General features: G+C 53.3%; 1 protein-coding gene and 3 pseudogenes across 1 annotated transcript in view; 2 read left to right on the top strand and 2 right to left on the bottom strand.

Annotated features, from left to right (window-relative positions):
* Positions 1-13,761, top strand: part of LOC144176017 (ATP-binding cassette sub-family C member 2-like) — a 320,694-nt gene that overhangs the window by 132,806 nt on the left and 174,127 nt on the right. The window contains exon 6 of the mRNA XM_077705121.1: positions 12,904-12,965. Coding sequence (XP_077561247.1) covers positions 12,904-12,965 — 62 coding nt within the window. The remainder of the gene's footprint in view (positions 1-12,903; positions 12,966-13,761) is intronic.
* On the bottom strand, positions 1,952-2,676 carry LOC144173775 (uncharacterized; annotated as a pseudogene).
* Positions 2,868-4,735, top strand: LOC144173774 (uncharacterized; annotated as a pseudogene).
* Positions 8,313-9,720, bottom strand: LOC144173773 (uncharacterized; annotated as a pseudogene).

Here is a 13,761-nt window from a genome sequence, read left to right as displayed (position 1 = left end):
CACATATGTCGTTCGCGCGTGCTTCGGTCGCTAACATCTGTGGCGTGATCGCGACGTCAACATCACGCGTTCGTGTGGTGGTGCGATTTTGGCGCTATAACACACTCTCGCGGGGGGCATTGGATTGGATTCGATTGGATTGGCTTGGATTGGCTTGGATTGGATTGGTTTGCATTTGGATTGGATTGGATTAAAGTGGATTGTGTTTCGTCATAGCCGCGCCACGTTGCGTCATAGCCGCTCCACGTTGCGTCATAGCCGCGGCAGGGGGTTCACGGCACGTTTCACGTTTCACCAGCGACTTCATCGACAATGTCTACGCTGGAAGACAACAATTACAACAACCAATACGTAATCCATACGACTTGCAGGCGCGCCCCCCGCGGAAATGCTCTGCATTTGATCGTGCCCCTCGCGAGGGGGATGTTTTTTCATACAAGAAGTCAGGGAGATGTGGCGGAAGTTGTCCGTGTCAATGGCTTTGCCCGCTTTGTGTATGAAGGTGACCAGGGCGGTCTTCCAATCAATCGAAAGGGGTGTTTCCCCTAGCCAAATGGAGTTGATGTAAGCAAGGAGCATGGTGTAGGAAGAGTCGGGAAGATTGGCAGGTAGTTTCATTGTGATGTGATCCCGTCCTAGTGCCATGCCTCGCCTCATTTTTGCTAGGGCCGCCTTTAGATTGTATAGCTGGAACGGTTGATCCAGGTCCGCGCTCTCGCTACCTGCTTACGAGTACGCGAACCATCGGGGGTCCTGCTGTGTGCTTAGGTATTGGTCTCGCAGTTTGCATGCCAATTTTGCGTGTCCCCATCGAAGCTGTGAATCACTCGTTGGAGGTGCTTTTGTGTCTTTGTTCTAGTTGGGGTCGGATCGATCACGGCGCGGAAGAGGCGCATGGTACTCTTGCTCGACATTTGTCGCGCGGCCGTGTCGCATCGGTCCACCCAGTTAGACTCGGTGAGCTGACTCCACCGCTCGCTGGGTAAGCTCGGCGATGCGAATTTTCATTTTGGGATTGTTTTTTTTTGTCGGCGCCACCGGCGGTCGAGGCTGTGCCGAGCAGCCCAGAGGTGAAGGAGGTAGTTATCCAACCTCCGGAGTCGCCTCCGAGAATTTAATCTGGGTGTCTGTGGAGCGAAGGGTCAAAACCAATTGCTTGGACCAAGCGTGGTACCCTTGCTCCTTAATGGGGGTGTTGTTAGTGTATGTTTGTCGAAATTTAGTCCAATCGGGTAATTTTGCCTCTGCGTGAGCTCTTGCCACGGGACGGGTGTGAATGGTGGTGTTGAGTATGCAGTGTTCGCTGCCGAGGGCCTCCATGGTGTTGACCCAATATGCATATTGGATGTTTTTGGTGAGTGTAAGGTCCGGACAAGTGTCCGTGGTCACGGTGTTACCCACGCGAGTTGGGTAGGCAGGGTCGGTGTGAAAACTTAGGCCCAGCGTCGACATAAGTTCCGCCAACTTACGTTCCCGCCGCTCTTCACGCACAAATTCCCAAAGTGTACTCGGGGCGTTAAAATCACCCCAAATCACCAGGGGGTCCTTGCCCACAGCCTTTAAGGCGCAGCTAAAAACGTCTGGGAATGTAATGTTGGCTAGTCTCGGCGAGCACTAGATGTTTAGCACGTGTTGTGGCGGGTCCTGTTTGCGTAGTAGGAGTGTTACCATCACGTACGAGAATTTCGGCTTAAGGTCAAGGTCAACCAGGTTGGCCGTGTAATTTTTATGCACGCGGATGCAGGATAAGGGGTCTTGCTGAAACTTAGTATAGTTTGTAATCGTGGCACCGCTGCCTGGTTTTTGAAGGGCTACCACAGCAGGAAGGTTTTCAAACGTCGTGAGGAAATGTCGGAGGTCGGCCCGCTTTGTGCGGGACTTAAAACCCCGACAGTTCTAATGGGTGATTTGAATGAGGATGGCCGAATTGTATCTCGCGTATTTCCGAAGTTTATGGGTGCCCGCCATGGTCGGTGAGGTTAACGAGTGATTGTGATGGCGGCGCTCCCGAGCCAGCACTAGCCACTGGGGGGCTGTCCTCCATTCCCGCGAGGGAGCAGCTGTCATCATCATCATCAAGATCAATTGGTTGTCAGGAAGTTTTGGGGTGCCGGCCGGACACGTCATTAATTAGGCCAATTCGTTTGTTGGACCGCGCGACTTGTGCCATGAGGGTGGGGATGGCCTCTGTCATTTTCCCGATCGCGGCTTCTACGAGAGTTGAGATTTGATTCTCGAGGGCAGTTCACTGTTCACACGAGCCTCAAGGGCGCTAATACGAGCCTCAAGAGCTGGCTAGCGCGTCCTTCGCCGCTGCGCCAGTCTCACTCACTCTCCATTGCCTGCACTACGGGGAAGGAGGAGGGCCGACGGATTCGGTCTGTTTGGCCTCGGCTGCTGCTAACCTTTTTTGCAAAGTTTAAATTTGTGCCTGTAGGTTGCTTAAAATATTTTGCTCAGATCTGTGCACCGAAAAAAGGAGCATAAAGCGGTACGAGAAGGCAGCCCCGCCCGTACCGGTCACCTGCTTTCCGTTTTTGTGGAGGTGGCGCTGCGGTCGCCAAAGTGAGCGAACGTTCTTTACCACGGCTCCTGTAATTTTCACAATTATTGCGGCGCAATCCTTAGTTACCGCGGTATAATTAGTACCAGAGTGTTCGTGAAGGTACGGGGCATTGACCGATACCAGTTTCGCCCAAGCGGTACGTGATTCTCCCAAATTTGTCGGACTCAGAAAGTTGCACGGTGCGGGCGTGCAGCGAAGCCTAACTCTAGGCTTCGCACCTGTACGGCCCCCGGGGGCGCCGGGCCCGGCCGCTAGGCCTAACCTGACGAGTACGACCAAGACGGCGGCGGCAACCGCAACGATGGAAGTGTGCACGCCACAGGAGCCCAGTGCAACGCCGGCGCTGTTCGTCGGCAGTAACGGAGAAAGAACGAGCGTCGAGGTCAACGGTCACGACATTGCACCCGAAGAAACGAGCGGCTGGACGGCGGCCGGTAAGAGACTCAGGCAAGTCACCACACCAGGTGAGCGTCTCGACGAGCCCAGCGCCGCGTCGGACCGACAATCTAGGCCTAGAGAAAGGGCTAACTTCGCGAAGCGAGTGGACGCGACGATCACGAAGGCAGCACGCATGCCGGCAGTCATGCCGAGGGAGGAAATCAAGATAGTGATGCGACCGCGCGGCGGCCTCAACGTGGCCAGAACCGGAGCCTCGATCATCATGTCGGTCATCATGGCGGCGGCCCGAGTAACGAGAGAGGAAGCTAAGGAAGACACCATATACACGAATTCGGCGCAGAACATGATCGTGGTCAGCACGCCCCACGAGCGCCGCGCCGACGTATACTCCAAGATCAGGGCCCTTAACATCGGAGGGTCCACTTACGAGATCAACGCGTACGACATGGCGCCCGAAGGCACGGTCAAGGGAGTCATTCGCGGCGTGGCGATCGAAGACACCCCAGAGGAAATCAACGACAACATTGTTAACTAGTACAACCCGCTAGCGGTTGAGGCGCACCGGATTGGCAACACGACGACCGTGATCGTCCTCTTTGCAGGGCAGAAGGTACCCAACTACGTGAAGTACGGTTCCATGATAATGCGATGCGGCTTATACCGCAGGCACTTCGATGTCTGCAGAAAGTGCGGCAAAGTGGGACATAGGAGCGACGTGTGCCGATATCCTAACACCAGAATATGTTTTGCGTGCGGAGCCGCCAACCCTGGCGCCGACCACGAGAGGGAGTGCAAGCCCCACTGCAAGCTCTGCGGGGGGCAACACCCGACGGGCGAACGGGAATGCAAGAATAGATATAAGAAGCCGTTTGTGGTAACCAAGAGACAGTGGGAACGCAAGATCGAGACTCTGCAGCAACAGCGACAGGGACGGGTACCAGAACCGGCAAGTTTCCCGCCACTCGCGCCGAGGCGAGAGTCGCGTCAACGAAGCGCCAGCCGCCGGCGAGACAGGAGAAACAGCGCGAGGCGGGGAAGGAGCGCCAGCCGTCGGAGACGATCGCCGTCCCAGCCCCGGGAAAAGTCGCGTGGGCCGACGCGGTCAAGATGGCGTCCACGACGAGACTCCAGTCCCAGAGGCAACAACAAGCTAAGACCAAGACCCAGGAGGAAAGTGGTGCCGTTACGGCTCTGCGCGCAGAAAACGAGAAGCTTAAGCAAAAGATCGTAGAGCAAGACGCCACCATCAAGGAGATCAACGAGAAGCTCGCCATGCTGATCTCGATGCACCAACAGCAGCAGCAGCAGGCCGTGCAGCCAACAATGCCGCAACCACAACCCCTACCGACGCTAGAGCGAAACCAATAAATAATGAACGAAGACGAACCAGAGGCGGAAACTGACCCTAGGGGGGCCCGCCCGTCGGAGGCGAACCCCAAACGACGGGCGGTGGAGAGCGCCAGAGACCACAGGATCAACGCAAGACTAGACAAGCAAGACGAGCGGCTGGATCGCCTAGAAGCCAATGCAAAGATCACCAACGAGCGACTCACGGCCCTCGAGCAAACGACTCACGCAATGAACGAGCGCCTCACGGCCCTCGAGCATGCAGTGCAGGGACTACAGAACGCGTTCACGCAATTACAAGCACAAATTCAAGCCCAGATACAGGGACTGGAGAGCGAGATCATTGCCAAACTGCAGCAACTATGGATGGGACAACCCGCCGTAGCACAGCAACTTCCGCAGTCGCAGCCCCAGTGCCAATAAAGGACCTCCTGGTCTGGCAGTGGAACTGCGACGGGTTCTCACGACGAAAAGCGGTGCTACAACAACACATAAGGCAGCTCAAGCGCAAGCCCGACGCAATACTACTGCAAGAAACCCACTGCGAAGGTCCCCCGCCGAGATTACAGGGGCACCGTACCTACGCAGAACCAACTACGGGACACAGCGTGGTGCTCAACGGCAAACGGAGCAGACACAGAGGTGCGTGCTTTCTGGTTCGGAGGGGGATCACCTTCGTCGAGCACACGCTTCTGACCAACAGCACGGTGGAGCACTGCATGGTCGAGCTCGTTACGGGTAAAAGGAAGAAGGAAAGCGCATTCGTAGTGAACGATACAGTAACCCGCTCCACAACCAGAAGCACTTCAAGGCCCTCATGCACAAGGCGGCCCGGCTGGCCGGCGGGAACACGGTAGTAGTATGCGGCGACTTCAACGCCCCGAACCAGGCTTGAGGACACGCCAGAACGGCGGTCAAGGGAAGAGAACTACTACAGGATGCCATAGACGTGGGCTTCAACCTGATGACGGACCCGTCGCAACCCACAAGAACCGGTACGTCGGTGGCGAGGGATGCCACCCTGGACCTGACGTTCGTCATGATGGGGACGGCGTGCTCGCGCGAAGCGCAATGGCGCAACACGGGAGCAGACCTTGGCAGCGACAACATGATAGTGGAGGTCTGAATCCCGCTCGCCGGCCGCAACAACTACGGCAAGAAAACGCACAAGTTCACGGACTGGGAGGCGTTTCGCCGGGCGCTACCCGAAACGAACGACATAGAAGACATAGAAGGGTGGACCACCGCCGTCATGAAGACGGTGGACGACGCTACTCAAAAAATAGAAACGGACGAACACATCGACATGATGGACAGCCGCTTGGCGCACCTTTTGGAAGCCAACAGCTCACTGAAGGCCCGCTGGCTAAAACAACGCACCAACCGTCGGCTGAGGAAATGGATCGCCGAACTCAACAAACAGATCGAAAAGCACTGCAGAGTGATGTGCGCCCACCAATGGAACCAGGCATGTAACGAGGCGGACGGCATGATGCACACGGGAAAGACGTGGAACATGCTGCGATACCTCCTGGACGAGACCACGACCAAGAGTACCCAACACAACAACCTTGCCCGTACGCTCCATAGGACCATCACGGAACTGGGAGAGGACGAGGTAAAGAAAACGCTGGACGCCAAGTACCTCCCGACCTCCCCCACCGAGTACCATCCGGGTTACCTCGGCGAGGAGAACGCGGAGCTAGACAAGGACATAGAACCATGGGAAGTGCGCGACGCGCTGCAGAATCTTAACAGAAGATCGGCGGTGGGACCTGACAGGGTCACCAACAAGGCGCTCAGGAACCTAAACGACGCGGCAGGGGAGGCGCTGACGCGCTACTTCAAGTGCTGGCACGCAGGCCAACTCCCCAAGCAGTGGAAGGTGGCCAAAACGATCCTAATCCCAAAACCCGGCAGGCCCCCCAGCATAGAGAACCTTCGACCAATTTCACTCACGTCGTGCGTCGGGAAAGTACTGGAGCACGTCCTCATGAACCGGTGGCAACGCTACCTAGAAGACGCAAAGCTCTACCCCAACTCCCTCATAGGATTCAGAAATAAACTGAGCTCGCAGGACGCCATGATCCTGCTAAAACACGAGATCCTAGATGACGACACAATGACCAGAGACAATAGAGCGGTGCTTGGCCTGGATCTGCAGAGTGCGTTCGACAAGGTCCGACACTCGGCAATCCTAGGACAAGTCTCTAAACTCAACATGGAAGGACGGACGTACTACTACATCAGGAACTTTTTGACGAACAGAACGACCAACATCTGCGCGGGAGACCTGCAGCTGCCCGAAAAGAAGCTTGGCAGCGTCGGCACGCCGCAGGGTTCAGTCATTTTTCAGCTGCTGTTCAACCTAGTGATGATTGCCGTGGCAAATCGGTTGGAAAAGGTGGCGGCCTTCCGCCACACCATCTACGCCGACGACGTCACGCTGTGGGTCCCGGGAGGCAGCGACGGACATATCGAGACCACTTTGCAAGAAGCTATAGACGCAATCGAAGAACAGCTCGACGGATCAGGCCTCGTCTGCTCTCCGACCAAGTCGGAGTTGCTGATACTCCCACCGAAGGGCGTTAAGAAACGCAAAAGAGACGACCGGTCAAGCACCGTCTTACACACGGCAAACAGACAGGTCATCCCGGAGGTCAACCAAATCAGGGTGCTGGGCATGCTTCTCGAACGAACGAGGGTCAACGGAGCCACAGTAACCAAGCTGACCACGATAGCGGACGCGGCCATGCGCCTTGTCCGCCGAGTCTCCAGCAGAAGGGGAGGCATAAAGGAGGAGAACCTGATGAGGCTTGTCCAGTCCTTCGTCATAAGCCACGTCGCGTACGTCGCCGCGTTTCACAACTGGAGGGCGTGCGAGAAAGCCAAGATCGAGGCGACCATACGTAAGGCGTACAAGAAGGCTCTCGGCCTCATCAGAAGTACGAACACTGGCAAGCTCGCGGCGTTGGGAGTGCACAACACCCTCGACGAAATCGCGGAAGCACAGAAGACGGCGGAGTTTGAGCGCCTGTCGGGCACCAGAACGGGACGATACATCATCCGATGCCTGGGGTATGTGCCCAAGGAGGGAGGACAACCAGCAGGGGAACCGCTGCCCGAGGGAACGCGGGAACGGCTCGTCGTCTGTCCGATCCCTCGCAATATGAACCCAGAACATAACAAGGAACGAAGGACCGCTCGGGCCAAGGCCCTGGTAGACCTACACACAAGCGACAACGGGGCAGTGTACGTGGATGCTGCGAGACACCAAGAAGAGGAAGACGTCTACGCGGCGGTGGTAGTGACAGCCATGACGGGAGACATGAAGACGGCGGCGAGCGTTCACGCCAAGAAAACACATCAGGCCGAGGAGGTACCGGTGGCACTCGCCCTAGCAGACCCCGGGTGCTCGACCGTCCTTTGCGACTCGAAAACGGCGATCCGCAACTATGCCAAGAACAGTGTGTGCGGTGAGGCCGCGCGCATTCTGCGCAAGGTCGAAGCCAACGGCTGCTTCAGTAGAGGCAGCGTGGTGCTCAAGTGGTTCCCGGCCCACATGGGTAGAACTGTGGCGGGCCAGGTGGGCAACGCGAACCACAAAGAGACGGCCAACGCCGTCGCGCGAGGACTTGCACGCCGCGCGACGAACAGCGACCAGGCCGCCTCGGACGACGTGGACGCAGGCGCCCAAGACTACGACGGAACCAAGGATACGATGACCAGCTACAACGACGTTGTGCGGTGGTACAGACTGTGTCGACGAACGATGCCGCTTCCCCACCCGAGGTTGCCTCGGGAGGAGGCCGTATTATACAGACAATTACAGACGGACTCCGTGATCCCCCCGGTGCTCGCGAAGTACATGTGCCCAATGGTGTACGACAGTGATGTGTGCAAACTCTGTGAGTGTGAGCGGGCCACGCTGACCCATATCATGTGGGACTGCAGAATCAGCGCGACGAAGGCAGCAGAAGAAACGACGCTTCCACCACCCTTAGAGGCGGCGAAGTGGACTTATGACTACGACGTGAAACTCCACGCAGTCCAGCAGGTCTCGGCGGCCCTAGGTTTGCAGCGAACGAGCGGGGAAGCAAGGGCGCAGGTCCTAGGGTCAAGCCGGGACGACGTCCAGGCCGCGTCACGGCTAGGATGAACTTCTCGTGAGAGGGTCGTCCGAAACCGCTCTGCAGGCGACTAAATAAAGTTGTTCTCTCTCTCTCTCTCTCTGACGGCGTTGGCGCAGGCCTGGCCCCCACCTCTGCAGTACTGCATCGTCGGCTGCTTCCCGACTGCTTCGGTAGAGGGGCTTGCTTTTCTTTCTTGGCATTGTCCCGGCGCGGTGGCTCACCGGCCTCATCGTGAGGCAGAAGCTGGCGACGTTTCTTGGCCGCCATTCTGGATTTTCTCCCCTAAGGGCGGCCGCTTTGGGAATACGGTACTTGGCTGTGCATGCTCGTGAGTTGGTTGTGCGCGCTCCGCCACACACAGAACACACTGGTACACAATCATGAGGGCCCGCAATCCCTCCTCCACAAGCTGCACCTGCTGTCCACACAGGCCACACGTATTGGGTCTTGGGTTGGGACATGCGTCGATCCGATGGCCGACGACACCGCAGTTGCCGCAGGCCGGGATCCTTCGGTAGTAGGGTTGGACGGGGATCAACATTGTGTCGTAGTGAAAAAATCGTGGCTTCTTCTGGCCAGCGAAGGTGACACGCGCCTTGTTCGATGTTCTAAATTTACGCACCTCGACGATGGTGCCTGATCTCCAACGCACGCTCTCTCGAAGCGTCATACGCACGTATCTGTGTTGCGGACCACGATGACTGCGTGGCACACATTGCCTCCATCTTGTCGCAGGTACCCGTGTAGCAGGACCTGCCTGCGCTCGATGTTCACCGAGAAGTCCCCCATAACCTTGTCCGCCGCGTCGAGGTCCGGGGTATGAATGGCGATCAAATTTTGCTCTATCGAGGGAAGGACTGGCAGAGAATCAGCTCGCTCGTGCCCGAGGTACGCATTGAACGCGGTTCCGTACCAGTTCTCTGAGAAAGCTTCATGCAGCGAGGTGCACTCACGTGGCTTTACAACTATTACATAGTCGTTCGGATTCGGTTTTGGGAAGGGACGCCGCTTCCGTTTGGTGATAAGCTTGCCTTTGCCTCCATCGGCTCGCGATGTGGGAGGCTGCGTCTTCTCTGCCGGCGTGGCGGACGTCGGGGAGGCGTCCGACACTCCCTTCTTGGCGTTGGCTTGCGAGCGGCGTGCTACCGCGTCGTTGAGAGCTCGGGTTCGAAATCTCCGTGTGAAAGCAGAATTTGGCGTCTCCGAAATCGGAACCGTGTCTCACGCCATGGCATGTGGGTCGTATCCACGCTGGATGATCGTAGAGGTTGCCATGTTTCCTCGGAAGGCCGGTGGCACGCAGCCGGCGCCGGTGTCACCGTTTGGCTGAACAGCGTCGCCAACGTGGTCATTTTCATTTCATTTCATTTCATTTATTTATACTGTCATCTCTTAGGTCGGTACAGGCGGATGGTCGAAGTATTACATGGTGCATTCTACAGGATGGGTTATAACAAGTTTTTCATTTTCACTCACTGAGAACGCGCGACCTAAAAACGAATACTACATAGATCCATGCAAATAGAGGCCTACAGTATTGCCAAGAATCAAGATGTGGACAATATTTCGACACAGGATTGCCAAAACAAAACATGTAAAGTTGCACTCTTTGGTACTACCGCGCGCCGGCAACACAGCTCGACACGGCCCTCTCAAACGCACCAACGGAGTTCAGCTGCGTTATCTCCGGTGGCAGTCTGTTCCACGCTTCGATGGTATGTGGACAAAAGAGTACTTAAATATGTCTGTTCTTGCTGACATAGGCCTGATCTAATCGGGAGTGCTGTGTCTCACTGGCCGTGATGACTTTTTTCTGTATGTAACGCTCAGTTTTAATATTAAAGGACTTCATGTAAAACAGGTGGCGGAATTTCAGTCTTGCAATGGCTCGCCGTTCGGACAGCGTCGGCAAGTTCAACTGAGTTAGCATAGCAGTGACGGAATCGGTTCTACTGTATTTCGAAAGATTAAACCGCGCGGCTCTCCTCTGGATCCTTTCAAGTTTATCTATTTGGTTCTTTTTGAAGGGGGACCATACAACACTAGCATACTCTAACATAGGACGTACAAGGGATAGGTAGGCTGCCGATTTCACATTTGATGGAGTACCTTTTAGTTTGCGTCTTAAGAATCAAAGCTTTTTTTCGGCCGAGCTACACAGATTGTTAATGTGAGGTTTCCAGTTTAAATCATGCGATATAGTTAGGCCGAGGTATTTAAAGTTACTGTTTCTTGAAAGAAGTATTCCGTTTAGCTGGTAGTTGAAAGCAAGGATGTTTTTTTAGTATTGTTGTGTAGACTCTTTTGTCGTAGTTTATTTCCATTTTCCACTTTTCACACCAATCACTAACAGTTTTTATGGCTGAGTTTAGGGCTATCTGATCCTCCTGACATGAAATATTAGAATACATTAGGCAGTCATCTAATAATAATGACTTTATTTTCATCCATTTGATGATGGAGGATAGGGAAAAAACGCTGGAAAAACCAGCTTGACAGGCTCCCTGCACCCAGGCAAATATACAGGTGCAGAAAATCAAGGCAGGCAGAACAGAACAAACCGTTGTTTTGGCACAAAAACAAAATGAAATGCAGATAAGTAGTCTTAATACATTTACAGATGGACAACCACACTAAAAAATATACATGGTAAATCATATTGAATAGTTACAAAAAAAAGAGTGTTACGCTGCGAATAAACGCAGCGTAACACTCTTCTCGAGTCCTTCCGTTATGTCGTTGATGTAACATAAGGATAAAAAAGGGCTTAGGACCGAGCCCTGCGGTACGCCTCAAGTTACAGGTAGTATTTCTGATAGTCAGGCGATACGGGCGATAGTTGGCCGTAAAGTTGTTTAAAATCTGCCCACCTGGAAGATACTGGTATCCCCTTGTTCCCTGTGAGTTGCCAAAACGATTGATGTTGGTCTTGACGGGGTACAGTGAAGTTGCCCGTGGTTCCAGCCGAAAAACTGTGGAGCCCAAGCGCAGCACCGCCGTGGGTCCGGCACCGCTAGGGGCGCTCGCCCGCCTTGCTGTCGCCGTCGCGTATTCATTGTAGTCTCACGGTCGGTCCTCCCTAGTCCTTAGGCGACCAGGGCCAGGCATGGCAACGTCCCGTTGAAATTGAAGGCTGAGCCGCGAAGTCAACGGTAGTCAAAAGAACCGTCAAAATAGTAGTGTTCTACGAACCTGGATCAGGCATTGACGACGGTGGTCTTCTTAATTGTGTGGGGTCAGCCCCTGGTGTCAAAATGCACAATAATGTAGCGAAAGCACGACGCTAGGGGACATGGTGGTCCGAAACGGGGGTAAACCCTCAAATGACACGGGAAAGCATTGCACGACGATAACATGAATGTGATGATTGGCGCATACCAGTTGGAAAGATTTAACAAGGCATATCCGCAACAGAAACACCAACAGAAGCTAGTAGAGCGTAATTGTTACTAGAAAATATGTTCCAATCATCAAGAAATTTTTTATAATTCTTGGTAATTTTGCTTACGACGCAAAAGCTGCAAGGCAACTCCCACGCTTACAGTTCTATCGCGTAATAGTCTGGAAATTTTACCACTGTGTACATGACACTATTTTAAATGGCTGTCCCATACAAGTCCTTGAGGTTCATTGTAAGGTTACGGTGTAAGGAGCACATTACTGGACGCTGGTTTTTTATATATTATATGGTCTGGCTCGGGACAGTTGTGTCTAAAGATATTGCACTCTTCGCATATGCATATGCTCCCGGGCTGTGGTTATGTTAGAACTAAATGAGTATTGCTCGGTTTTACAAATGGTTTCTTCAATTCTGAACGAACGACATTTCTGTGGGGATGTTTTTATGGCTGTATATTCATATTACATGCTGCTCATAAGTGCACCAAAACAAGCTGTAGTTCATCAGATGGTGCTGCGCACTGCTTCCGCGTAGCGACTTCTTATTCGCGCAGTGGACGCCGTCACATCATTTCTAGTCCTTTCTGGAAACTAGAGACCAATTATAATGTCGCGCAGCCAAAAACGACGCAGCTATCTTGCAGGAAAAGCAAGTTTATTGGAGCGACCTTATGCTTCATTAACTACTAAAAGAATACACAAGCGGGGAAGCAGCAGTCAAGTGACGGCCACAGCCGAGTGTAGGCAGGTCGAATACCGCGGCGGCTGCCCTGGGAGTATTTATCGTTCGGCGCGATTGTTTCTCCAAACGTCGAATTACAACGAGAACACTGGAGATCAGAGAAGAATAGTATAGGTTAGTGACGTCACGGCCAAACATTCTCCCTACCAAAATAAGATAGCCCGTGCGACATTAAAAAAAAAGGAACGGATACATGCACTTTACTTCAAAAATTGATAACAGAGCCGGACGTCGCGAGATGGTAAAAACAAAACTCAAGTGTACAAACAGAATTCATGGTTCCCGGCAATATGCTCGATAAAATTTGTTTTTTGCAGGAAACGAAAAATGAAGATACGCGGTCACTATTAGGCCGGCAAGCCTGCACAGCTCTCTACCCGTAAGTGCACTGACGCCTTCTGCTCTCCTACACTTCTTTTTCCGGTGCTTGCAAGCGCTTAACATAACCCCTTATATACCTTACGTCAGCCGCCTGGAAAAGAAGTTACGTAATTCAGCACACTCATGAACGCCGCTGTTTTCGGTTTTACATAAACTGCCCGCGCTCGCCATGCAATTGCGGGGTACATAAAACGAATATACACAAGAAAACTGTGACAGTTGCTAACCAGCGAGCACATGACCTCGCTATATAATGCCAGCATATAAGTAGGTCATATTTTGTACCATGTTGTATTAGGTGATTTCGTAATATCGACATTAGCGAGGTTCTACACTAAGAATATACATTCAGCCCAACACGGTCTGTATGAAATATCCACTCTACATTTTTCGTCGTGTAAATAATCTTTTGTAGATAAATGAACGGCGCTACATTTTCCCACTTCTTAAATATACCCCCCGTGTTTAGGCTCTGAAATGTGTCAAAAAATACCGCTACATCAGTAGGGTTACATGAGTATGCAGATGCATTAGATATTGACGATTCAAATCCGCTTGAAGAGCTTAACGTAGGTATTGGCCCGCCGCTGTGAATACCCGCAATTGAGAATGTAAATTAAAACAACTTGTGTCTGAAGGTGGGTTTGATCACTGGATTCATCAGGGGATTTTAGATTATACCAAGAATAACGTTCTTGGATATGTAGGGCGACGGCAAATGCGGGAATATCAGCGGATCCGCCACCACGGCAGGCAAACTGTATACGCGTGCACCACGAAGGAATGATGGACAA

Source organism: Haemaphysalis longicornis, unplaced genomic scaffold (assembly GCF_048455015.1).
Source record: "Haemaphysalis longicornis isolate Haplotype H1 unplaced genomic scaffold, Haemaphysalis longicornis Haplotype H1 scaffold_3, whole genome shotgun sequence".
Taxonomy (NCBI): domain Eukaryota; kingdom Metazoa; phylum Arthropoda; class Arachnida; order Ixodida; family Ixodidae; genus Haemaphysalis; species Haemaphysalis longicornis.
This window is presented reverse-complemented; position numbering and strand designations above follow the sequence as displayed.